The sequence below is a fragment of the Gekko japonicus genome, unplaced genomic scaffold (assembly GCF_001447785.1).
Source record: "Gekko japonicus isolate JY-2015 unplaced genomic scaffold, Gekko_japonicus_V1.1 scaffold15, whole genome shotgun sequence".
NCBI classification, from domain to species: domain Eukaryota; kingdom Metazoa; phylum Chordata; class Lepidosauria; order Squamata; family Gekkonidae; genus Gekko; species Gekko japonicus.
In genome coordinates this window covers 807,971-835,645 of record NW_015165830.1, presented here as the reverse complement: position 1 = coordinate 835,645, position 27,675 = coordinate 807,971, and the positions used below count along the sequence as shown (strand labels likewise).

The 27,675-nt window shown below is 45.4% G+C and overlaps 1 protein-coding gene across 1 annotated transcript; it reads left to right on the top strand.

Annotated features, from left to right (window-relative positions):
* The first annotated feature begins 10 nt into the window (after positions 1–10).
* KCTD2 (potassium channel tetramerization domain containing 2) lies at positions 11–15,702 on the top strand. The gene is made up of 6 exons (XM_015410775.1): positions 11–438; positions 3,200–3,308; positions 4,467–4,558; positions 5,805–5,900; positions 10,846–10,971; positions 12,148–15,702. The coding sequence occupies exons 1-6, from the start codon at positions 145–147 to the stop codon at positions 12,175–12,177; spliced, it is 747 nt and encodes a 248-aa protein (XP_015266261.1). The 5' UTR covers positions 11–144; the 3' UTR covers positions 12,178–15,702.
* Positions 15,703–27,675: the final 11,973 nt, after the last annotated feature.

Genomic DNA, 27,675 nt, shown 5'->3' with positions numbered 1-27,675 from the left:
AAGTCCGGCTCTCCCTGTCAGCGGAGGCTAAGGAGATGGCTGCTGAGGCCCGTCGAGCAAAGCTCCACTTTCTCCATCCTGGTCGTTGAATTATAGTGGCCGCTGCCCGCCCATCCTACGTCCAGGGAGAACCCGTAGTCGAGAATGGCGGAGCTGGCGGCAGGGGAGGGGCCGCTGCGGGGCCGCACGCCGAGCCCGCTCCCGCTCCCGGGGCCGCCCAGTCCTCGCCTGGCTGTAGCTCCCGCCTGTCCGCCGCGCAGTCCGGAGCCTTCAGCGCCCGAGAAAGTTACGCCGGGAGGCGGTGGAGGCTCGAAGTGGGTCCGGCTCAACGTGGGAGGCACCTACTTTGTGAGCACCCGCCAGACGCTCTGCCGCGAGCCCAAGTCTTTCCTCTGCCGCCTCTGCTGCCAGGAGGGGCCCGAATTGGGCTCCGACAAGGTGAGAGGTGGCCACGGGGCTGCCCTGTAAAGCAGCCTGATTCTCCTTCCTCGCGGCGTTCTTGAGCAGTGCATCGTCGCTCCCTTCCCCCTCCCGTCTTGTCTCCTAGTGGAGATGGACAGAAGAGAAGGATGCTGAATGGCCCTTGGAATGCATGAAATCTTGGTTGTGCTTCAGGAAAGCCCTTTCTGATACTGTAATGAAACAGGCCAGTTTATATAAAGGTGTGAGAGAGCGAGATCTATAGCCACTTCAGCTGCCCAAGGCTGTGGTAGGAGCCTCTGTTCCAATCAAAAGAATGGGTGGTAGGTGCTTCATGTGTACACTACATGCTACTGAAATTTAGGTCTCCGTAATCTTTCAGTAGCTTTCATTGGATTTGCACATAGATGTGGTGTGTGTACCTTTCCCATTCATTCTTCTCTCTCCCACACTTTTGATGTAGAAAGCATTGTACTCAGAGACTATTTAGTGGGTGTTACGTTACCATGGTGTGTATTTGACCACCAGGTAGGTCAGTTGTTTATATTAATCTTGCCACACACCAGATGTGATGCAAAATGATAGTTATTTGTATCCACATACTATACTACTACTATAATCCTACTGTACAATATTTCCTATAACTCACCATACACTCTCTAACAATGTATCATAGTATCTGGAGAGTTCTGCAAACATGTTTGGAGGGAGGGATCATTCTCAATTATGTATTCAGAAGCCTAACAGAAAAATTGCAGTTTTGTGCCTCATCTCAGATGGCTAGAGTTTCTAGACCATCCAATTCATCCTTTAATGGAATTCTTGTTACATAGTTCTCCAGCTACAGGAGAATGTTAGCTATTAATATGAAACTAAAGTAAGGGGCAGAGAACTCTCCCACTAGCACAGCTCATACTACAAAAAAGTTAGAGTTTTGCAAGTTCCAATTATGTTTAAGTTAATCAGCTGTATACGCCCACACACATACCTAAGAATCTTGTTGCATGCACATGCATGCCTCCTTTTAGGAAGTTCACAGGATTATTGTATCCATACCACGACAGGGAAACAATATTTCAGAAATACAGTTCTTCCTTGAAAATAAAATCAGTGTTATCCAAACACAGCCCTTTAGGCATCAGATCAGTATTCTCTTTCACCCTAAGTCAGTTAATCCATGCCACTTTCCTTAGGAACAGCACACATAACCTGTAATTACAATCATGGTATTTGCTATAATGTGATAATTCATACCTTTCTAGTGAAAATATTGACTAAGTATATATGATTATGTTTTGCCCCAATCACCTGTTCTCTCCCTGATGCAAAAATATGACATTCTTTCTTTTCTATTGAAGGATAGGAACAGGGAGGACCAAGAAGTGTACCAGAAATATGCACCAACTGTTTTGAACACAAATAGTAGAGCTATATACTATCAAAGTTTGGTCTTTGACTAAAATCCTAAGCCCAAATTCTGCCTGCCGTATCTAACTTTGTCACAACTATAGTCAGTGGCAAAAGGTACCAATCTTGGATTAATAAAGGGAAGCACATAAGAAAATTCAGTCAAAATTTATGTTATAAGGCAGCTTGCCCTGTTTCTGTCTAATACTTAAAACTGTTTCTCAGAATAAATATGTCTAAATAGGATAGCTTCTTTCAGAGTATGATGGCTGATCATTTTGAAATATTGTGGGGGCTTATATGACTAATCTATAATTATATGGCCCTTTAGGGTGAAATTTTAATTGAAAAACTAGGGATATGCTTAATGGCTACTGGCTTGGGGGGAAGCCAACATATGTTCTAGAGAAAGTAAATCAGGCAGAGATCTAGATCTTGTTTCCAGCTTTCTTAGTAATTCTTTTAATTATTGAGCAAGTCACCGAATAAATTTGATTGCATTGCCCCGTTTATGTAGAATAGAAGTATTTTTACTACATCTGGAGAGTCCTGATGTGACAGTTTTCATGTTTGACAGACAATAGGATTTACAATTTTGTCCTCCAAAGTATTGCCAATTTTAAGATGCTGCCTCAAATACAGACATGAACAGTTTCAAGCATGAGAATAAGATCAAGTAATTAAGCAGAATGCCTTGCATAGGTGGTGGCCTACTTTTTTAATTGCATCAGGGTGTCATCTGATGACAAAAGCAGGATTGCTTTCTATGTAACCCACAGGAGCTTAGGAACTCACATACGCATCCATTCCCTTTCCCTGATTCCTTTATAAAATCGACACGTTAACCGTAGTAACATTTACGCTCTGTCTCCAGTTAGCATAAAATCCTCAAATCAAAATATGTAAATAGGCTATTCCTCAGCTTCCAAATAAAGACCAGAAACTGGTAATCTTTTGTTTCACTGATATGCATGTATATGTGCATAGTATTGTTAACTAGGTAATCAAAATAATTTTTAATTTCAATAATAATTTTCATGACAATGAACATTTGGGGCTTTTATAATTATTATCTTAAGTCTCTATTATTAAAAGTTTGTTACTGTTTTGAATCAGTTGACCCAAGTTTTATTTAAGGAGAGAGTTGGTAAATATGGCTACACGAGAAACTGTTGTGACTTAAGGGTCCCATTCTTTTTGGCTAGGTGATTCAGGATAGATTTCACTAATTCAAAAAGAGCCCACTTGATTTATTGAGACGAATACAGAGTTGTTGAAGGAAGCCAAATTCCCATTTCCACAGCCAAATATCCTTGTTCTATTGAATTGTCCATTGTAGCATCCGAATCTGACACTGGTAAATCTTTGACAGGATGAGACAGGAGCATATCTCATTGATAGGGATCCCACGTACTTTGGTCCAATCCTGAACTACCTCCGACATGGGAAACTCATAATAAACAAGGAGCTAGCAGAAGAAGGTAAGCAAGAGGGATTGCTGTGCTTTATATTCTTGCTATGCTTATGAATAACCAAATGGATCCTAAATAGATGTACGCCATACTTTGGCAGAATTTGGTGCACTTAACCACACAGATTTCAGTGGACTTTAGTGTATCCAATTTCAGGCTGGAGTGAGGCCACAGTCCACATATTCTTTTATCATAATAACATGGTGGTTTACTATAATCAAATCCCCAGAGGAGCAATACAAAACCAGTTTTGCTGTACGCAGAAGCTTGTATTTATGTGGTAAATTTTGATTCCATCCAAGGCATTCTGTCAACAAAAGTTGGTGGCTTTTTTATATTTTTGTTTTCTATTAGAGGAAGGGACTGCAAAGGCAAAACCTGTGAAAAATCTTCCGACAGAGGGATACTTTTCTGCTAGAATCCCAGATTATTCTCATTTTCTGTAGTGAGAGGAGTAATATGCACTCATTCATTTGTGAATAGAAATGTCTTCAGGTCTTTCTAGTGGGGCTAGTGTCAGCGTACCTTAAGGTGGGACATCTACCAGAGCCCACAGCCATTGACCCTCTTGCCTACATTGTTCCTCTGCCACTCACCCATGCATCCTTCCCCCTCTACTCACAAGTACTCCTCCAGTGCCACCTGTGCTCCTGGCTAAAAATGCTGCCCAGTGCCTCCAGGGAAGGGCATGCAGGTGGTATGTAGAGGTGGTAGCACTTCTGGTGGCCATGGTAGTGGCACTCCCACATGCACACGCATCCCCACACTGTCAGTAAAAAGGAGATGATGAGTGGATCTGCAAGCAGATGGGGAAGCACAGGCCTGAGGAGCATGCAGATGGATGGGCACGAAGGGAAGCACAAGGAGGAAGGCCTGCACGTAGGTACAGGAGGAGAGGGACCCACTGGGCATTTTCTAGCTAGGGCCTCCCAAAACCTGAAACTGGCCCTGGTTTCTAGTAGTACTTTTGTGTTCTTCTCTTTCATTATTTGTTCCTAACAAAATGAGATTTCAGTAGCTATGTTGATTTGCAGATTTAATTACTGGTTTTTAAATAAATTTGAATACAGGGAAATATCAGAGTATGGGAGACTTTAGAGGATCGTTTTCTCTTCTCTTTCTGAAGACTAGAGTAATTCCTAGCTGTGTTTTTATTCTCACTTTTAGGAGTGCTGGAGGAAGCTGAATTTTACAACATTGCATCTCTAGTACGACTTGTGAAGGAGCGAATACGAGACAACGAAAGCAGAACTTCTCAAGTAAGGCATGTTAAAAGACAAAAGAAGGGAAAAGTTTGTTGTTTGAAATCATTTGTCTTGAACTGGAATAACTCTGCACTGGGTTGCATTGTAAGAACTCTCTGAAAGGAAAGAAGATGATTTCTCTCCAGACCTGCTAGTAACCACTGCTTTTGCCACCTCTTGGAAAGACCAAGTGGGAAGGGAAAATACTACTGCTAGGAGCCAACCTCAGGGGAAGGCCTTGGCCTCTGTGCCCTATTTTTTGGCCCTCCATGGTAAACTGGTTGACTGCTTTGTGAAACAGGTTGCTGGAATAGATGAAACAGATGGACCACTGGTCTGATTCAGCAAGGCTGTTTTCATGTTCTTAAGTGTGTGGGGGGGAGCATTTTCTCTGCCTGCAGGTTGCCTTCCACCAAGACCTCAGCAGTTCACAAAGAGCTCTCTGTGGCAAAATGATCCTTGTAAAGGGTTCTGGGAGCGACACTTGCCAGGTTGGGGAGGAGAGCTTACTGTTGGCAAGCGAGTGGATTTTTGAGACCCAGCTCAGAATTCAGATTTTTAAAAATGATACAGGGTCTAAAATCTCCAACTTTGCTACAAGGTTAGAAGAGTGGAATAAATTGTGCACATTTGTGAACATTTACTTTTCATGCTTTCTGATAATATGTTGGGAATTTAGGGTATATTTTCTTTCAAGAGGAAGAAAGGATGAGATTGGAATACTGGTGGCATAGGTACTTAGCCATGTGCCACCAAGAGAAATTCCCGTGTGTGTGAATTTCAAATAAAGCTTATGCTCAGCTGTGTTATTATAGTGAAATTTAAACACACCACTCTCTCTGGGCTGTGCCAGTGCTCAGAAGGAAAAGTGGGATTTGTGCTGAGTTCAGAAATTCTGTGTGTCTGGCTACTGGAGGCTGTACCCAGTTGAGAATGCTGGAGAGAATGGTGGATTCTTTCTCCACCTTTCCCATTGGCATGGTCATTAATTTATTAAATTAGATTTCTTAACCGCCCTTCCCCACTTGCGTGGGGCTCAGGGCGGTTTACAACAATTAATTCAATACATTATAAAATCAACTAAAACCATAAAAATGTCATCACATGTGACACTTATGTCATGTGCAAATATTCACCAGCTTTGGTACAATATGTTGCTGTTTATTCTCCTGATGCAAAATCATAGCTACATTTCCTTTACAAACAACCAAGCTGCAAGGTTTCTAACTTGTGAGTTGTTTCCCCCCCTCTTGTGTTTCAGGGACCTGTCAAGCATGTGTACAGAGTTTTGCAGTGTCAAGAGGAAGAGCTCACCCAGATGGTGTCTACTATGTCTGATGGCTGGAAATTTGAACAGGTATTCAGTGTTAATGAATATTTCCATACCCAGAAGAAGGGGGCCATTTGTGTGGGATTGCCCCCAATTCACTGGGCTTATATCATGGCTTTCCTCTCCTTGTGGCAGAGCAGAGGTGCTTGGGCTCAACACACTACATACTGGCAGGCTAGACGCTGTAAGCCAGAGACATCTGGCAGGTCAGCAGCTTCCCAAGACCCGTGCTGAGGCTGGCAGGGTAGTAGCCACAGCAATAGGCACCAGGAGAAGCCCACTTCTGGTCAGCCAGCAGGCTTTGGCAGGAGTGGGGGTGGAGGCGTGGCTGGCTGTGGCCAGCCCCGTGGTCCAACTTTTCATGTGCCACTGCCACCTGGCCCCACCACCATCCCATTATTTGCTTTTTAACAAGAGCAGGGAAAGAAGGATGACAGCAGCCTAGTAAAATGTGAACATTGATGTATATTTTCATTGCAACCCTTTTAGAATATAGGGGATATTACAAGTACAACACTGTACCTAATCTGCTGTTGTGGCCATTCTAATGCAAGGGGAGGTCTGGTTTCCGAAGCTACAGGAGATGTTCTCTGTTAGAGGAACCTGACTCCAGGCTCGACTTCCTGCTCCTTCACCTCCCCCCATCAGCTAATTACTGCTACCTGTTCAGTGATGGTGATTTTACATTCAGCAATGAGGATCTCTAGAATCAGCATGGTGTCTTCACTGTGGGAGGCTTTTGCAGAATGCACTTTAGCTAATATACTCTATTTTTCTCAGATAATTGGTTTTGGATTGATCCTTCGGTCTCACAGTATGGCCAACAAGTTCCCTCTGGGTGAATTGGAATTCTCAGTTTTTTTCATATTGGTATTTGTTATTACATTTAGCCATCATTAGGGGGCTCTGTAGAACTTCAAGACTTTTTCCCAAGAAATGTGCTGCTGTTGGGGTATGACCAGATGGCAGCTACCCACACTCCCTGTTTTAGGGTGCTGCAGAACTCACTTGCAGATATTTTCTTCAGGAAAAGGCAAGTAATTGTTCCCCCTGGGATATTGTTCTGCTCAAGTCAGCCGTCCATACAAGTTGAGTTTCCAGCATTGGTTCCTCTAATCTGTGTCTGGGCAGAGATCTGCACAGATGCCACCCAACCCCTCTGGATAGCAAGAATGAAGCCACTGTACACACGGATTCAGAGTTACCCACATGCCCTGTTGCACTTTTTGAGGTAACACAGGACGCAGTAAAGTCTGTTTCATATTCATTCCTGTTTACTGAATATGGCCATGAAATTAATCCTTATGCTCAGGTTGTCCTTAAGCTTAAAATAAGCAGGTCTTAAATTTTAGCAGCCCATGGAACTCAGAGCCCTCCCCTCCTCCCTCAGAAGTGCCTGCTGTGTGCTGAACAACTTCCTTTTAAAGACCGTGGCAAGGCATGTGTGCCCCATAGAGGCCTTGTGTCCTCCAAACAACAAAATGAAAACTAGGTCAGCTACACTTTAGAAGCAAATTTAAATGTTTGTATTGTCTATATACGTGGCCAATAAGGTAAAGTCTCAGAAGGTAGCTGATACTATAAGGCTACAGTTCAAAAGGCCCCAACCCAAGTTCTGATCAATCATGCCCCTTGATTGGAAGGGACTTTGTGCTAGAGAGAGTGAGACTTTTCCTTATTGGCTAATATTTTCCAGCTCTAGAGGGTGGTAGAGCAAGGCTAGGAAGGGGCTAGGAAAAACTTTCAGAGCCACACATAGAAATAAAAGACCAGTGTCCCACAAAACCTAAACTTCTGGTGTTCACTTGAAAACTGCCATTTACTGCTAATGTCTATAGATACAGAGTAGCACATCTCTTTATACTGAAATACTTTGTGTCGGAAGAGTTTGATTTTATACCAGGAGTAACCAACAGTTCATTTTTAGACTAGGAGTAACTATGATTGTAGTAGAACTGTTATCTCCTTGGTGCTGCTCAACCAGTGTAAGAAAGAACTATTGGATTTGGGCAGCCAATTAACACATTTTCTGACCGATGCTCTGAGGATATCTGGAAGATCTGTGACTGCAAGTGGTGGTGACATTATGAGCTCCAGCCCATTGAAAGAGGAGGAACCTCATTCCATCTCCTGAGCCTGAGAATCTCTTCTAACCTTTTATAGAAAACTGAGAATACTCTACTAATTAATAATAATTATCGTATGGCAGTGGGTTTAGTCTAGCAAAGGAGCTGCGGTGGCTCAAGTGGTTAAGATGCTGAACTGCAGGCTGTGGAAGGTCAGTAGTTCAGCAGTTCGAGACCCGGGTGCCGCATGACGGAGTGAGCTCCCATCTCTAGTTCCAGCTCCTGCCAACCTAGCAGTTCGAAAGCAAGAAATTGCAAGTAGATAAATAGGGACCGCTTCGGTGGGAAGGTAACAGCGTTCCGTGCGCCTTGGTGTTTAGTCATGCTGGCCACATGACCACGGAAACGTCTTCGGACAGCACTGGCTCTTCAGCTTGGAAACGGAAATGAGCACCGCAACCCTAGAGTCGGATTCGACTGGCTTTCGAGCAAGGGACCCTTTACCTTTACTTTAGTCTAGCCAGGAGATCTGAAGATTGTCTGACAGCCTGAAACTCTAGCTCTTTTTGTGGTGAGCTAGGTTTGTTTTTTGGGCTGAGAGAAATATCACCCAGCTGGCTTCATGTGGAGGAGTGAGGAATCCAACCCGGTTCTCCAGATTAGATTCCGCCGCTCTTAATCACTACACCAAATTGACTCTCTGAGAAGATTCTGTTTTCACACTAGCCACATGGGCATGGGGGAGTTCCTCATGTAGCCTCATAGGTCTCTGGACCCCAGTTTGAGAGATGCTGCTTTACTCTCTGAGTTTGCTCTCTGAAAACTCTCGTGATGTGTTTTTTCCAAGCTGATATAGCAGTGCTGCTGCCTTGACTGTTCAGGTATGCATTGAATAGTGTACTGTCTTGCATCTCTGTATTCAGATTAGTTATTTCTTTTGATACCAGTGATGCTTATTGCCACTACATAATCCTCATAATTATGAACTATGGGGTATTATGAATTATGGGGTCTGAACTGGCAGAGACTGATCAAGAGAGAGATCTTGAAGTCGTAGAAGATAACTCACTGAAAATGTCGAGACAGTGTGTGACTGCAATAAAGAAGGCCAAAGCTATGCTAGGGATTATTAGGAAGGGTATTGAAGGGTTCAATGTGGCCAAGTGCAAGGTGATGCACATTGGAGCCAAAAATCCTAAATATAAATACACATTGATGGGGTCTGAACTGGCAGAGACTGATCAAGAGAGAGATCTTGGAGTTGTAGTAGATGTCGAGACAGTGTGTGACTGCAATAAAGAAGGCCAATGCTATGCTGGGGATTATTAGGAAGGGTATTGAAAACAGATCAGCCAATATCATAATGCCGCTATATAAATCAATGGTGCGACCTCATTTGGAATACTGTGTGCAGTTCTGGTCACCACACCTTAAAAAGGATATTATAGCTTTGGAAAAAGTGCAGAAAAGGGCAACTCGAATGATAAAAGGGTTGGAACACTTTCCCTATGAGGAAAGGTTAAAGCGCTTAGGGCTCTTTAGCTTGGAGAAAAGACGACTGAAGGGTGACATGATTGAAGTTTACAAGATTATGCATGGAAAAGAACAGGTAGAGAAAGAGGTACTTTTCTCCCTTTCTCACAATACAAGAACTCGTGGGCACTCCATGAAATTTCTGAGCGGTCAGATTAGAACGGATAAAAGGAAGTACTTCTTCACCCAAAGAGTGATTCACACATGGAATTCACTGCCACAGGAGGTGGTGGCGGCTACAAGCATGGACGGCTTCAAAAGGGAATTAGATAGGCATATGGAGCAGAGGTCCATCAGTGGCTATTACCCACAAGGTATAGATAGGGGCTCTGGGGCAAGTGATGCTCTGTCTTCTTGGTGCTTGGGGGGGGCAACAGTGGGAGGGCTTCTAATGTCCTGGCCCCACTGGTGGACCTCCTGGTGGCACCTGGTATTTTTGGCCACTCTGTGACAGTGTTGGACTAGATGGGCCTTTGGCCTGATCCAACATTGGCATCTCTTATGTTCTTATGTTCTTATGAACTAATCCTGTTGTTCATCAGTTTCCTGTATTTTTCACCATATGTACACTCTGCTGTTTTCATTTATTCCAAAACTGTTCTTATTTTTGCTTAATCTTGGGAGTTGTATGCTCATATAAGCAAGTGTGCATCTCCCATCAATGCACCCAATCTAAATGACAGTTACAGGTAGACCTGTAACATTCCCTGATACAGAGCCAGCATGGTATGGTGATCTGTGTCCAAACAGGATCCTGGGAAACCTAGTTTGAACTGCCCACTCTTCCATAAAAGTTTGCTGGATGACCTTGGCCCAGTGACACACTCTCACGGAAGAGGAGAGCAGTGTAAGCTGCTTTGGATCTCTATTGGGGTAGAAAGGATATATAAATTAAGTAATATAAAAGTACATAAATATTTATTTGTTGTCACAGTAGCATGGCAGAGAATCCTTTCTAGTCCAGCATCCTGTTTCCCATAATGGCTACCTTAGATGCCTCTGAGAAGCACACAAATGGTTAATAAAGGCAGTCACCCTACCACCCCACATGGAGCTCAGTGATACACTCTGTAAAAATACACCCAGACAACCTCTTAGTTTCAGAGAATCACAGCATTTCATTTCTAGGGGTTAAAAAATGAAAGTCTTGATGTTCCCTTAGGCGCTCTGTAAACTTGGATGCAGAGGAACATAGTGCTTTTTTATGACTACATGGCTGTTTGATGCTTCCTCCTATGGTATCTGGAACTGACTGACCACTGTTGGAAAAATGATACTATGCTAGGTGAAGTATTAGTCTGATCTTATAGGCTACTCCTTACATGTATTGTTTTTAACACATACATTATCTGTGCTGCTTTCCTTTTCATCAGCTGATCAGTATTGGCTCTTCCTACAACTATGGAAATGAGGACCAAGCAGAATTCCTCTGTGTTGTATCCCGAGAGCTCAATAACTCTACCAATGGCATCGTCATAGAGCCTAGTGAGAAGGCAAAGGTAAGGCTCTGGGAATCATTTTTCTTTATACCCAGAGTGAAGTCAAACCTTTGGATGCTGTAAACTGTGTAGTTCTTGCAGTCGCAGTTTTGAGACTTCCAGACAATACAACCTCCTCCTGCACATCTGTAGAGATAAGCATTTCAGCAAAGGGAGAACAACAGGGATAGGAATGCAATAGCAATTAACAAGACACAGAAGGAACTCCCCAACCCCCATGGCAGCATAGCTGACACAGACTGGCAACAGTTTTCCGTAGTCTCAAGTGAAGGTCTTTGGTGTTGCTTACCATCTTATCCTTTTAGTGGGAGATGCTGGGGTTTGAACCTGGGACCTTTTGCATGCCAAGCTGTCACGGCTCAGGTGGGGTGTCACCTTATGCTGCCACCACTGGTTCCAGGCTTCCTTGAGAAGGCCCAGAGCACCCCCCCCCCAAGACCTTTAGACCTCCCTTTTGGCCGAATAATAGGCGTGAGGACCAGGCAGAGTGAACAATGAAAATAGTTTATTGTATAGGAGGTCAAACAACAAGGTGCAGAAATATAACAGTAAGTGGGTGAAAAGAAAAGAAATCAAATGCCATAACATGTCTAAATATATACTGTCCCTAGCTCAGTATTCCAAGTGGCACTAGACTACTCACCCTTCCCTCAGGATGAGGGCCTCTTCCCTGCAGCAGCCTTCCTTCTGGTCTGCCCTCTGGCAGAAAGAACAGTTTTTCCTGCTTCTCCTCCAGATCTTTTATTCCAAGCCCTCCTCTTTTCCTGTTGGTCAATTTTGGCTTCAAAACCTCTCGGGGGCTTCTGGGAGTTGTAGGCCCAGCCTCACCGACTGCTAGCCAGGCTCCCTGGGCCTAGTAGGCCTCTGGTGGCACAGCCCACATCATGACACAAGCAGATGCTCTACCACTGTGCCACAGCCTCTCCTGTCCTGTTTGGTGCCCCCTTCTGTAATATGGAGATGTTTCTTGCATAGAAGTATCAGCAGTGAGCATGGTAACATATATGCAGACATTTATGCTGTTGTCTTCATCACTACATTTTATATTGGTATTTAAGACTGAATGATGAAAAAGGATTGTGCCTTTAATCTTGCTTTCCTGTTCTTTTTCAAATAAGTGCAGCAAAAACTAAATCCAAGTTAACTGTTGTTATATTGGTGCTTCTGTTTTCTCAGATTCTTCAGGAGCGAGGATCCCGGATGTAAACTGAGCATCCAACACTATAGAACTCCCAGATGTCAAAAGGGCAATCTAGCTGGGCAGAGCATTTCTCCTGCAGTCCAACATTGCTTTTGTACAGTAATCAAAATAACACAAAGCAAAGCTGAGCCTGTCCTGCCAGTGGAGAATTAATCCTGGTAAAATCCAAAGGCTTTTCCCACCCCAGTTGCAGAAAGCAAAATGGAAAGAAAGGACTCTTCCACCCTGGTAGCCCCATTTCTGTTCTGCCTTTTTCTCCTTGGCATTGATATCATTTCCCCCCTAATAATAGGTGGGCCTACTTCTTGTTTTATTGTGAGGGATGTCCAGGCATCATTAGTCTGGAGTTAATGATGGAGAGCATTGGTGCCGTTTCTTGTACCTAAGTTAGGAAAATTGCCTGAGTTAGATCTAAATGAAAAAACTTTCCTTGGTGTGTGTTTTTATTGGGGGGGGTCACAACCTGTTTTCATTTGCTTTATATTTGTTACTGACTCAGATACTTGTTAGGAACTCTAAAGGGTTGGGGGGGTGTCATATATACCAAGGGACCTTGGCTGAGGATTTTTCTTCTGATAACACTAAAATAGGAGCTTCAGGCATTTCTTACAATGTAGTTTGGTCTTCACTCATCTTTACAAATGTACAATTACATACCCCAACCTTAAGATTCAGTTGTACCATCTTTTATTCTCTCAGTTTCCCCAGAATAGCAGCAATGAAGAGTATGTCCCATATGTCTTGCCTGCCAGAGCTTGGAATATAGTCCCTTGGTTTAATTTAAAATTACTCTGTTACCTGGCAGATTTGTTCCTGCCAAGTTCAGCTTTGCCTTGTCTTGTCTCCCAACAGCATGAAGTGACCACCTTGATCTCCTGCTGTCCTGTATAAGCAGCTTTTCTTTTGTACTATAGTTAATTTGGTAGGCTTTAACAATTCTTATCCAATACCCTCGGGGGATGGAAGGTCCCATATTTACACATGGTGATTCTACACTTTCAGTTCCCCACTTCCTTTGTTATGTCACATTACCCAAAATAACTGAGGGGCATTGCACGGGTCTGGGAGGGGAGGGGGGTGCTGAAAGTTGCCAAACAGTTGTGATGTTTAATGTCTAGTGGTGTGTTAACTTTTTTGTAAACTTTTTTTTTCTTTTCTTTTTGGAATGCCTTGAATGGACGTGAAAATGTTGTGCCTCTCTTGAATTCTAATCTTAGCCAAATGGAACTTGCTGATCTTATCAGTGAATTTGTGCCATCCCTGATCAGTGAAATGTCCCTTCTTACTGTTGGTAAATCGAATCCTTTAAGCGTTTGCTGCATGATACCTTCCTGTCACATCCTGGCTTTGTTCCTTGCTAGTCATCTTGGCTTCTGGGCCTTTGAGTTAAGCCCCAAACATATTAAACCAAAGTTTCAGATAAAAAGGAATGTTTTGGTCTCCTTCAGGCAATAATGGAATCTCCCTTATTAGCCTATGATCGGAAGATTCCTTATTCCAATTGGAGTGCTTAGAATTTCCCTCCAAGGAATTGCAGGCACTGTGTCTTTTCAGTGTTTCATGATATAGGGTCACAAGGCTTCCCGTTCTATTTCTTCCTTAAGGGGTGAGGGGGAGGACAGGGAGAGGAGGGCTGCTAAGGGCATGGAAGGACCTCCTCATGGATGCAGCCAAGGAGTTCAGGTTTGGCACCCAAACCTCCCTGTCCCACATCTTCCGTTGGTAATCACTTTTTCTGTGCATATATCAGTGAGCTTCCCCACGACTTTTGTCAGTATACCTCCCTTAAAATTTTGGAGGGTTAGGGTTTGATTAACAATGACTGATTTAGTCTCTGTAACAATAGACAGTGCCAAAGGTCGTGAGACTAATTGCATCCGTGACAGGCTGCTGAAACTCATCTGGCTCCATACTGTGTTGAATGAAACCAACTTTCCTATCCTACCCCGACCTTCCTGTTTATGATGTGTTGGTGTTGGCTCAATTAGACTGTACGTCTTGGCTGGATCTAACTTAACACTGTGATGTGTATATAAATCTGAGTATCTTGTATCTTCAGCCGATGTCAGTGTATGTCCACAACTGAGAAATAACCAGATGTGTGTATGCTGTTAGACCGTATAAGAACCACAAGTGTATAACATTCATCATCTCTCCTTTTTCCCCAGGGCAGGAGGGGTGGAGAGTGGCGGGGTAGTATTAACTGAAAGATGGAACAGGCTGATGATGCCAAGAGTAGCTGCCATTTCCAACATGGCCTAACCCAACTCAGTCTCACCTTGCTGGGCATATAGCAGTGTTAAGTGTGCTTGGAAGGAGACCTTACTATATAGCTTTAGTTGATCAAAACAAATACCTCATTGCTTTATTTTGTTTTGTGGCCACCAAAAAACACTGTTCATGGAGAAGTCCCATTAGAAGAGTAATTGATGTCAGGATAGCAGTCTGAATAAAAGGAATCTCATTCTTTTGCCTTTACCACCATGCCATTGGGAACAGATCTAGAAGGAAAAAAGATCATGTTAAGAGACGAGCCATAACTGTCATGACACAGCCAGACTAGAAAATGTTTCCTTGTACTAAGGTTGGAACTGACCTTCTCTGTGACAGTCATGTAGTCCTGTATGTTTCTATCTGATAAATGGGGCAGACCTATCCCATCTACCACACTCTACTGCTGACAACTAGTGAGAGGTTTATAGTGGATTTAGTTCTTCACTGGAGTACAGTTGCCTTCTCTTTACCCTCCCTTCTTAAACTCAAGTAATTAAACTTGTTGGAACCCTCCCTGGAATGGCAAGCCGTTTAGTTGGAGATAGAAACAGTATTAGGGATGAGAAAAGCTGTTGGCTTTCCCAGTATAAGGGCTTGAAATCCAGCTATGGCGGGACACTGTTCCAGGTCATCCATTTGTGATATCCTTTCCCTGCCACAGCAGGTCACTCTCGGGCCCTGCTAATCGAAACTGGCTTCCATTTTCTGTACCAGTTGCACCTCTACCTTTTATAGCAACAGGGCTTTTCCTTCCATTTGCCTTTGTAGTCATCAAAATGTTCTCTCCTAAGCTGTAAAGCTGGAAAATAATTAAAAGTCCTGTTTCCCCAGTGGAAGGCAGTCAAATTGGAGAAGAGAAGCAAATGGTAGGGTTGATGTGAATTTGGGGGATTTTGCATCTCTTGGAAAGGTTTTCTCGAAACCATTAGCTAGCCCCTGGGGATCAGTAGCAGGTCCCGTTTCCCAGTGGTCAGTCGTTCCGTTATAGCAAGGTTGGAGTTAACCTCTTATAAAAGTGTCTTTGTTTCTGCACATTCTTAATCAGTTTTTCTCAGGGGTGACTGAGTGGTCCGAGGGGAGGAGGTTATCCACAATGGGGCTGGGGGTTGCTCCTCAGACCTCCACAGCTGGGCCGTGGGCTCCTCACCCTCAAGTTTTGCCTGCAGAGCTAGAGGTTTTGTACAGTTTGTCACATGTCAGTGCCCTTTGCTACTGTTTCTCTTTGTTTATTAAATGTGTTTGAATAATAATGGAGATGCTGTGATTTTTTTTTCCAATAAAGATTCTGACATGACTTGGGAGTGTGATCTGTTTTCTTATGCCTGGTTCCTTTGCCTGTATAAAGAGGTCTTTCTGTGCATTTATTTATTTATTACATTTATACCCCGCCCTCCCAGCCTTGGCCGGCTCAGGGCGGCTTACAACAGCATAAAAACAACAATAAATAGTATAATCCTAAAACCATAACAATCACAACATTTAAAAAGTGCTAACAATAATAGTTTAACAATTTAAACAATTTATTACATCTGAGATGGCGCGCAGACTTCCGTGCCATCCTAGTGGTCGATCCCGATCTAATACTGTATGGGTGGCTCAAGCTGCTTTAAGACTTTCAGGGGACAGGGCACTCTCCCCAGGGGCAGCTCCTAATTGAACCCCTGGTGGAACATTTCTGTCTTACAGGCCCTGTGGAACTGCATAAGTCCCTGCAGGGTCCTGATCTCTGGGAGCTCGTTCCACCAGAGCGGAGCTGCCACCGAGAAACCCCTGGCCCTGGTTGTAGCTAGCCTGGCATCCTTTGGTCTGGGAAGGGTGAGTTGGTCTTAGGACCCTGATCGCAGTGCTCTCTGGTAGACATGTGGGGAAAGGTGGTCCCTCAGGTATGTAGGTCCCTGACCATGAAGGGTTTTAAAGGTAAGAACGAGCATCTTAAAGCGAATTTGGTATGCTATCGGTAGCCAGTGCAATGCCTTCAGCACAGGCTGAATGTGCTCCCGCATTGGGAGGCCCATCAACAGCCTGGCTGCAGCATTTTGCACCAGCTGTAGCTTCTGAATTTGCGATAAGGGCAGCCTCATGTAGAGAGTGTTACAGTAGTCCAACCTCAAGGTGACCATCGCATGGATCACCATTGCCAAGTTGTTGCATTCAAGGAAAGGAACCAACTGCCTAATCAGCCGAAGATGATAAAAGGCCGACTTGGCAGTGGCTGCTACCTGGGCCTCCATTGTCAGGGAGATATCCAGGAGCACTCCCAAACTCCTAACCTCCAGCGCTGGCACCAACAGAGCCCCATCGAAGGTCAGGAGTGGGATCCGTACCCTTGGTCCACCCTGACTCAGGCACAGGACCTCTGTCTTCATCGGGTTCAGTTTCAACCGGCTTAGCCTAAGCCAACCAGCCACGTCTTGTAATGCTCAATCAAGATCTTCTGGTTTGGAGTTGGACCGGCCGCCCAACAACAGATAGAGCTGGGTGTCATCACCGTACTGGTGACCCCCCCAGCCCATGTCCCCGTGCAATCTGGGCAAGGGGGCGCATGTAGATGTTAAATAACACTGGGGACAACACCGCCCTCTGAGGCTCTCCACAGTCAAGTGAGTGCCTTCAGGAAAGCTGTTCCCCCAGCACCACCCTTTGTCCCCGGCCTTGGAGGAAGGAGACAAGCCATTGCAAGGCAAGCCCCTGAATCCCAATGCCAGCGAGGTGGTGGGCCAGTGGCTGATGGTCGACCGTGTCGAATGCGGCCGACAGGTCCAACAACAACGGCACCACCACTCCACCTCAATCCAGATGCCTCTGAAGATCATCTGTGAGGGTGACCAGAGCCGTCTCCATCCCATGACCCGGGCAAAAGCCAGACTGGAAGGGTTCTAGGATGAAAGTGCCATCCAAAAAGCTCTGAAGCTGCATCGCCACAGCCCTATTTCTATTTCTATTTACATTCGACTTGATATCCCGCTCTTGTCCCATGGTTAGGGTCTCAGAGCGGCTTACAGGGTTTTCTGGTGCTAATCACCCTTGTTCCCTAGCTAGGGCCACAGTGTATGAAGGGGGGTGGGACAACCTACCGACACCCCCTCTGAGGTGGCTATTTTTGGTGTTTCTTCCGTCGGCTCGGCATGGTCGGGTCTCTGGGCCAAGCGGAGTTGTTCTTCTCTGGCGCTCCTTCTTTGGCGTTCAGTGGTGGCGATCTTCTCAGGCGTGCAGCTTCACCTGCTTTCCGGCCCGGCCACGTCCTTTTTCGGCTCCGCTGAGCCGGAACTCGGCATCTACGCACGCCCCGTTCTTCTCTCTTCACGGCAGCCCTCGATGTACTCCTTCTCCGCCACCAGGGATCGCTCAAACGCGCGTCTCCTGATTGCGCTTCGCTTCGCTTGCCGCCGCCACGCCACCAATGCCGTCCACGCCAGGATCGCCGCCGCCATCATCGCCGCCATTGCCGTTGCCTCCGCCATCTCCGCCATCTTCAGCCGACCACACAGGGTGCCCCCCCCCCCTCTAAGGGTGGGTACCCATTTACCTACTTGCAATTAGTTGCTTTCGAGACCGCTGGGTAGGCGGGAGCTGGGATAAAGGTCGAGAGCTCACCTCGACCGCGGTGGTACTCGAACAGCCATAGTGGCTGCTCGGGTGATGTTACAGTTACAGTGCAGGCGTTTAACTGCCTGCGCCACTGCGCCACTCGGAAACCGGCCGATAGTTTGCCAATTTGACCGGGTCCAGAGATGGTTTTTTAAGGAGAGGACGTACCACTGCTTCCTTGAGCGCTCCTGGAAACCGTCCCTCCGAGACAGACTTGTCCCCAAGGGCCCCTTGAACCCCCCCCCCCCCCCGTGGCCAGCTTTAATCAGCCACGAAGGGCACGGATCCAGGGAGCAAGTTGTAGGGCGTACAGTCAGAATCAATTTGTCAACTTCCTCTAGGCTGAGCAGGTCGAAATGATCCATAACCTGACCAGAAGACATGCAAGGGGCCTCGAGCTCACTCACTGTTTCAAATGTGGCAGGGAGGTCACAGCGGAGTGATAAGACTTTGTCTGCGAAGTAGCTCGCAAAAGCCTCACAGCCAATATCCAATTCCCTAACATTTGGCTTGCCCTGAGGCAGAGTAGTAATGGACCGAATCGTTCTAAATAATTGGGCTGGGCGTGAGCTCGCAGACGCAATCTTCGCTGCTTTGACTGCCATCTCATAGGATCTCATAAACATCCTATAAGATTCTCTTGTAGCTTCGTTGCAGGCACGCCACCACTGTCTCTCTAACCGTCTTAGCCCTCGCTTCATAAGCCGTAACTCCTGGGTACACCAGGGAGCAAGCTTAGAGCAGGGACGCAGAAGGCACCGGGGAGTGATCTCATTGATGGCCGTCGAGAGCTGGCTGCGCCAGTCCTCTACTAGCTCATCTAATGAGCTGCCATGGGGCATTGCATCTCGAAGAGCCATCTAAAGCCGCACTGGGTCCATTTTGCTCCGCGGGCAAGCTAAAATTTGCTCGCCGCCCAAACAGGGTTGGGGTGGGACATTCAGTCAGGCCCTCAGGGCAAGGTAGTCCGACCATGGCACCACCAGAGCAATGATCCAGTCCACTGTAGCCCCTGCCATAAAGATCAAATCGAGCTTATGCCCAGCTGGGTGAGTGGGGGTCATTACATACTGGGAGAGTCCCAGTGCCGCCATGGATGACACTAGGTTCGCTGCCTGCATAGAGGTTGCGTCATCAGCATGGACATTGAAATCACCCAGGACTATCAGTCTAGGCTGTTCCAGTGCCCAGCCTGAAACAGCCTCCACCAGGGATGGCAAGCTATTAGCCAGTGCGTTAGGCGTTAGGTACACTAGCCAAATTGCTAAACTCTCCCCGGCCTCCCACACCAGGCCGGCACACTCGATGCCCATGATCCTTGGTGGTGGAAATGCCCTGAAGGAGTAAGCCTCCCTAATGAATAGGGCCACTACTCCCCCCCCCGCCCCCTAGTCTGTGATTGGTGAAGGACCAAGAACCCAGGAGGAGCTAGCTGGGAGAGAGCCCTTTCATCGAAAGACTCTTTTTGCCCACAATACGGATGAATTCCTCTCTGATGTAAAGAAGAGTAGGCAAGATGCTCGTTCTCTGAGTGTCCAGTCATTGGGATCACAATCGTCACAGCATTTTAACCCTAGACAACCCAGTTTCCAGAGCAACTTCTATCACCCGCAAAGACCTCTACCTCATCAATACCAGTATCCTTCAAGGCATTACCAAGGGCAAGGTGCCACCTATGGTAGACGATGGGGGGGCCCAGGGCAAAAGTTTCCCCAGATGCAAAAGGGTTAAGGACCACATTATCCTCAACCCCTAAGCTCTGACTACCTCCTCCACTAGCTAACCTGGAGTTGAATTTTAGGGACCGTTTATCCCACTTCTTCTCTACATGGGAGTTAATCTGTTCAGACTCCTGGGTCCTGTCCATTATTCAATTTGGCTATAGATTAGAGTTTTGTTCTTCTCCTCCCCTTTTCGAAGGTTCCTTAGCAACAGATAACCAGTTTCCAGAGCTTTCTGCCCAACTGGGAGAGTTAATTACCAAGGGTGCAATTGAAGAGGTTCCTAAAGGTTTACAAACCTCTGGTTTTCATTCAAACTTTTTTGTGGTTGATAAGAAGGATGGAGGGAGGAGACCAATCTTAGACTTGAGATCATTAAATAAGTCCTTGTTTGTTAAACATTTTGCATGGTTTCCTTAATTTCAGTGATAAATGTGCTCTCTAGACATATGTGGTTCGCTGTGTTGGACCTCAAAGATGCATATTTTCATATTTCAATTCATAAAGAGTAAGAAAGTATCAGATTTAGACATGGAGAAAATATTTCTCAATATACTGTACTGCTGTTTGGACACGCCACAGCCCCACGAGTATTCACTAAATGCATGGCAGTAGTAGTGGCTTATCTACGCACAAAAGGCTGCAATATTTTCCCCTATCTTGATGATTGGCTTTTCACTTCAAATTCCCAACTAAATGTATACAGTTTATCAGAGCCATCCTTGATTCAGAGAGAGGTAGAGCATTCTTACCTCGAGACAGAGGAAAGTCAATTCAGTCGATGCTGGCTTCCTTTAAGAAACATCGGTTTCAGTCTGTGAGTTCCCTCCAACGCTTTCTGGGACTTTTAGCCTCAACCACTGCAGTAGTGTCATATGCCCGACTCCATTTACGTGAGTTGCAGTTGTGGTTCCTTAGGAGGTTTGACCCAACAACACATACCTCCATGCAATGCTTCAGTATACCTCGAGCCATTCTGAAAGCCCTTAACTGGTAGTCTTTTGATAATAATCTCTATGAGGGAGTAGAGTTTGGATTTTGGTCCCCTGACATTACTTTGACCTCTGACGCTTCCCTGATAGGTTGGGGGGCACACTGTGGGAACTCTCGGGTTCGGGACAGGTGGTCTTCTTACGATAAAGGTGCTCACATAAATCTCCTTGAACTACGTGCTATCCATTTAGCCCTCAGTGCATTCGCAGATATGGTTTCTGGAAAAAAGGTTCTTATACAAACAGAGAACTCTACAGCCATGTTTTATATAAACAGGCAAGGGGGTAGGGGATCTCTCCAACTTTGCCTAGAGGCTCAGAGATTATGGAGATAAGCTATAGAATTGGATATTTCCCCCCATGCGATCCATATTGTTGGAGCTCAAAATGTGGAAGCAGGTGCTCTCAGCAGAAAATTTGTAGGGAAGGTCAGGAGTGGGATGTCCATGGATATGATGGATGCTGCTGACCCCGAGTCCACTTCCATGGAGCAGGGAGACCCCTCAAACCGGACTTGGACTTGGATCTTCGGGGTGGCAGACTGGTTGGGGAGGTGTAGTACCTGAAGCGGCTGATCAGTTAGGTGGTAGAGGTCGGAGGTCTCAGCGGTAGACTCGTGTGTGGCGGCGGCATGGCGGCGTGTCTGCGTGGACAACTGCATGTTCCAGGGGCCCTTGGACCGGCAGACTTGGGCGAGATGACCTTGTTTACTGCAGGTGTGGCAGATTGTGTCTCAGAAATGGCATGTCTTCCTCTCATGTGCCTCTCCACAGCTGGCACACTGGGAACGGCTGGGAGCCTTACCGGCCTGACTGCTGGTCAACGGCCCCTGCTGCGGGCAGCAGTGTGGTTTCTGGACGGGGCGGACATCTTCCTCATCCGAGTTTTCCGGGCTGTATCCCGTCACGACCTGATGTGCTGCGGCTGTTGGGCGCTCCTTGTGAGATGCCTCATGTGCTAGGGCAAGCTGCAAAGCCTCTTCCAGGGTGATCTGTCGGTTGCCAATCATCTTCCTCCATAGTTTGGCGTTCATAAGCCCCCCCCCACACACAAATTGTGTCAAGAGGTTGTCTTCCACCTTCGGGAAGGAGCAGTCCACAGCGAGTGCGCGCAGGGCGGCCATGAAGGCTGCAACCGATTCCCCTTGGGCCTGCACTCATCCCTGGAGCTCCATTCGTCTAGCCAGGAAGGTCGGCTTCGGACTGAAGTAGTTGTTGAGGACATCCATTATCTCCTCAAACGAACACTCCAGGATGTCCCGGGGAATCAGGAGACTCTTGGCAAGCCGAACGGTGTCTGTTCCACAGGAACTGAGGAGGAGGGCTCTTCTTTTGCCAGTGTCTGTGAACCCATTTAGCTCGATGTAACACATCAGCTGGTCCGTCCATGAATCCCAAACTTCGGGACATGAGGGATCGAACTTGTTGAGGCTTCCGTGAGCGGCGGCCATGACTCAATCGCGTTATGGGGAGCTGGGCTGGCCAGGAGGCTCAGACGCAGTGCGGTGCTGCTGGAGAGCGGTGCGGGGGGCGCTGGCTTCCTCCGGCTCAGAGCTCGATGCAGCGCTGGAGGATGAGTCAGGCTCGCTCATCGGATCCCACCTTCATCGCCACTGAAAAGTACTGGATTCGATACATCAGGACTCGAACCACGACATAGGAGAAGACGCATTTATTAGTACTTCACACATGGAACAAAAACTAACGGCCAGGCAGCCAACTATATACATTTGGGGAGGGACGCCCTTTGGTTCTATTGGCGGGTTTAAACTTTCTGCCAATGTCCTTATTGTCTCCTTACTAGAAGTTCAGGAGCCTAGTCCCTATTGTCTTAGGGGATCTAAGCTTTGCTACCTCTGGCTGTTGCTTGGCAGTGGTCAGAGGACATAACACCACCAATTCCCGCAGTTGCCCAGCAATGTTAAAAGTCCATAGGCAGGGAATATGAGTCCGCACATAGGTGTCGGCATGATGAAACGGCCGAAACTTGCAGGGAGCCTAGCACCAACATAACATCAGGGATGGGATCAGGTGCTTTTCTTTGTATTTTCCATCCTTCCTCAGAGTTAACTGAGATACTAATAGAGGTCAAACAGTAGGTTTTAGTGGTCAGACTTTGGTTGGTGAAAAGTTTTACCAGACTCTTGAAGCACAGCAAGAAAAGAATTACTCAAATGGATAAAGACATATATCTATTTGCAAACTTAACTTGCACAGGCCAGAAACTAAGAGGGAAAGTTAATATATTGTCATTACTGTATCTTCTGTTCATAGGGATAATGCTTTTAAAAGGTTTCCACTGTTGATCCTGTTATGAAAACATACATATTTCCATTTCAGGTCTTTGAAAACAGGAAATGTATTGACACCTTGAATATGGGAGGGGCAATCTTTAATTATCTGAACATTCTGTGATTTAAAACACCTGTAATGACACAGGAATCCCAGATCCAAGCCTCAAGGAATGCATTCAAATTTCTTGATGAATTCTAGCTAGCAATTTCATGCTGAAGTCTCCCAAGATTTTAAGGAGGCCCTTGGATTCTTCAAGTGCTACAGGTATTAATCAGCTTAGCAAAATGTGGGAAATCACATTTACTATTGTGATTGGTCTCTACCTTTCTTGATTACATTTTAATTTACATCATTACATATTTCACTCTATTTCCTATCATCATGGGCATTTAATCCTACAGTTGACAACTTTTTTCCATTATTACCGGATGCATAAAGTGGATTTTAAAAAATGTTCAGACATTAAATATTAGACATTAAAACTACAACCCTGTTCCCTATATAAAAAATACCCTTCAGAACATTTCTGCAGAACACTGAATGTGTGGGAGCCCTTCCAAGTCTCATCATGCAGGCCATTGATGCCACATTACTTGCCAGAGATGCCTGCCTCCTTTAGCCAAAGGCATTACAGAGAGGAATTTAATGGATTTATCTGTGCAATGACATCACAAGCAGAGCACTTAACCTGTCTTGCAGTTTGAACTGTGATGTCACCTCGCAAAGCTTACACCCTCCCTGAAAGTCTTCAAATCAGGGATTTCTCAAGGGTAGGTGCTCTTTGGACAAGAGGAACACAGCTTGTCACTGGAGTGAGAGTGAGCAAGACATGGGTGGAGCAGTTGGGGTGTTCCGGCTTTCTGGGAATGCTCACTAGTTGCTAATTTGCCAGATTAATTTCCCCCAGTGTTACGGTGCACAGCATGTGACAGTGTATCTCTGCAGACCCAAGTGAGTGGAAATAATTTGTTGTACTGATTAATATTCACCTGTTTATAATGCATATGTTCACAAAATTTAAAGCTTGAAGGAATATAACCTAATCTTAGCCCTCTGTGCTGATCTGACCAATTTAGTTAACCAGTTTTTCTGTGTGTGTTAGTAATTCCAAAACAATACACTGGGACACATTTGTTTTCTTTTGTTAAATAAAGTGAGAAATACATTTGAAATCAATACATGGGTTTCTATAAGCTATTAGTATTCACTCACAAGAGGCTGTCTGCTGTATCTCTGCATGATTTACTGTGTCAGTCTTGCTTCCTCCCAATCTGCTGTCTCTGCATGATGATTCAGTCACACCTGATACAGAGGTGCAGAAGGCTTATTCACCCTAAAAAGAAGGCTGCCTTCTCTGCATGAACCACCTGTCCAAGGTGACTGCCTTCTATGCCCAGATCAAAGGCTCATCCAGAAACATGGAGCAGGCTTTGAAAGACAGATTGTTGTTACTGTTACATATTCAAAAAGAAACTTGTGAGAATGCAGTATTTATCCAGCTGTTTCTTTTTTAAGTGCCTCAGCTATCTGGAAAACACTCTGGGTTAGACCCAACATTTCCTTTCCTCTAAATGGTGAAGCCCTCCAATGCAAGGAGCATTTTACCAGCCAAAGAGGCCTGTCTTACCACACCATGATCCCTATGCCAGCAGAAAGCTCCTTGAATTGAAGAATGGCTCCACTGCTAACAAAATAGGAATGTTAGATGCAACGTCTATGAGGTGCCACGAATGGAGAAATGGAGGTTCTTTCTGTGCAATCCATCTTTGGACATTAAAAGTATATTTTATTTTCATTTGTTTTGCAGAGTTTGAACCCTTTCCTTCTGGTTAAACCTTGTTGTATGATACTCTTTTGCCAGAGCAGGTGCTGTGAGGGGAAATTGTGATATTTCCCTCAGATAAACTTTCATTGGCATAGAAAATGCTCTATAGAAGCTCTTTACATAAGTACCTTGGCCACCAGTTATTGACATACATTACTCATTCAATGTCCCCTCATGGATAAATTGACCTACATTATGCTTATTAGATATCTCTTTGAATGGATTGTTACTGATTTACACTGTAATCTGGTTTGAATCTGTGAGAAAGGTGGACTATAAACAGTAAATAAATAACTAGTGATGAGCAATGCAATTCCTTCCTTCCCTACTCATCCCATTACCTTCAGGTAGAACAAAGTTTGAGTCCAGTGGCACCTTTAAGACCAACAGAGAAATTACCTTCTAGTAGTCGTTCAAACGTTCCATGCCATTTTGTGAACTTTATTTTCTTGGTAGGGCTATTTTTGGGCAGGAACGCACAGGAACGGAGGGCTCCCAAGTTGACCACGCCCAGCAGGAACTCATTAGCATAATAGGCCACACCCAATAGCAGAAACTCATTAGGATTGGCTACATTAGGGGTGTGGCCTAACATGCAAAGGAGTTCCTGCTACAAAAAAAGCCCTAGGTTTTGACAACAAACAAGGTAAACAGAATAAGAAGCAAAAGGAGGGTGTGGCTGGATGTCGACACTTCTGGTAACATGGGGGTGCGGCCTAATATGCTAATGAGCTGTGCTCTCATGGGTGTGCCTGGATATGCTAATGAGTTCCTGTTGTTGGGTGTGGCCTATTATGCTAATGAGTTCCTGCTGGGCTTTTTCTACAAAAAGAGCCCTGGGTAGGAGTATTTTTCAGCAGTTTAGAGGCTGAATATCTTTCAGCTGCACAAGTCAACAAGCACACAAGCCATGGGGTTTTCTTTTAAGCAGCAGACAGCAGTAAGGCTGTCTCTCCTCCCTAAAAGGAAGAACTCATCTAATGAGCCTTCGGGAAAAGGCAGAAGAAATTTAATAAATAAATGATGTATATAGAGGGGGTATTCTGATACTGTAGAAACATTTGCAGTGGAAATAACGCACAACAGTACTTTTGACGGCATGCTTTGAGTAGTTTATTTATTTATTTTTATTCAATTTATATTCCACCTTCCCCACAAATGGGCTCAGGGCGGATCACAAGCAAAATCTAATACATCATAAAAATCAAATGCATATCAAATAATTTACATAATAATAAAACAGATTAAAAAACATAAATTAAAAACAAGTCACACTATGCCTATTCATAAAGTTCAAGCTGGTGCTTGATATGTGATACGATGGCTTCAGCCTTCTGCCTGGATGGAAAGGTGGACCACACAAAAATTCAAACAGAGAATGAGGAAAAATTAGAAGCATCTACCGTGGCTGTGCAAGTGGTAACAAAATGGGTATGCTAATGTTTGTGGTTGGTGCAGTGTAGACCATCAAAGGAGATGGCCATCAGGGCGGTGCATATGAAGTACACGTGTGGCGTGCAAGCTAACTTTGCATCGTAGAAACAGAGATCTGACAGAGCCGATGGCTTCAGGGAATCTCCGCTTTTAAAAAGCATGTTCTTGTCCTCCTTTTGTGCAGAGACAACGTTTGAAAAAATGAGAGGGAGATAAAAATTTTGTCAAAATGTTTGTTGAAGTTATTCTTCAACTGAACATATGCTTGGAAAATTCTTCCAGTGACCTGAGAGCCTAGCCCTGTGTACCCACCACTGGTTCCAATGCATTAAGCCCACTTCTGGCCTCCTATCACCCTTGTCATTGTCAAAATATTATTACCATCCAAATAAATTATGTAAATTAGATCCATGACTTTATTTATTCTAAACCCAAATATGACTAATACTGGAATATGGTCAGTTATCAGTGTCTTCTGGTTTAAAAATAAGAACATAAGAGACGCCAATGTTGGATCAGGCCAATGGCCCATCCAGTCCAACACTCTGTCACACAGTGGCCAAAAACACCAGGTGCCATCAGGAGGTCCAGCAGTGGGCCAGGACACTAGAAGCCCTCCCACTGTTGCCCCCCCCCCAGCACCAAGAATACAGAGCATCACTTGCCCCAGAGTTCCTATCTAGCTCCATATAATTCCGTCTTGAAGCCATCCATGCTTGTAGCCACCCACCACCACCTCCTGTGGCAGTGAATTCCATGTGTTAATCACTCTTTGGGTTAAGAAGTACTTCGTTTTATCCGTTCTAACCCGACCGCTCAACAATTTCATTGAGTGCTCACGAGTTCTTATATTGTGAGAAAGGGAGAAAAGTACCTCTTTCTCTACCTGCTCTATCGCATGCATAATCTTATAAACCTCGATCATGTCACCCCTCAGACGTTGTTTCTCCAAGCTAAAGAGCCCTGTCACGCCGGGGGTCCTTTCCTGAGGGGAAGGGTGCCTCCGCCGTGTCATCTGAAGTCCCACAGGGGAAGCCAAAGCCTCAGAATTGAAGGGGAGAGAGTTGCATCACTCTCAACAACACTTCTCGGAGTGACAGCATACTCGGATCTCGCTCTCTCTCTATCCCAATGCTCGTCACCTTCGCTCTTCCTCCCCGGCTCATTTCAGCTTCCACGTATTTATCTCCCTCCACCTGGGGAACTCCACCCCTTTCCCCTGTCATCCGCTGATTGGGAAAGTTCCCTGTCAATCTCTCTGGTCCCACCTCCCAGGTGGGGTGGCCTGGGCGTCTTCGGGGGTGGGGTCACTTCCGGGAGATCCCGAAAATCCCTGTTCGCCTTCATGCTTGCCTGAAGGACTCCGTCGGTCCCT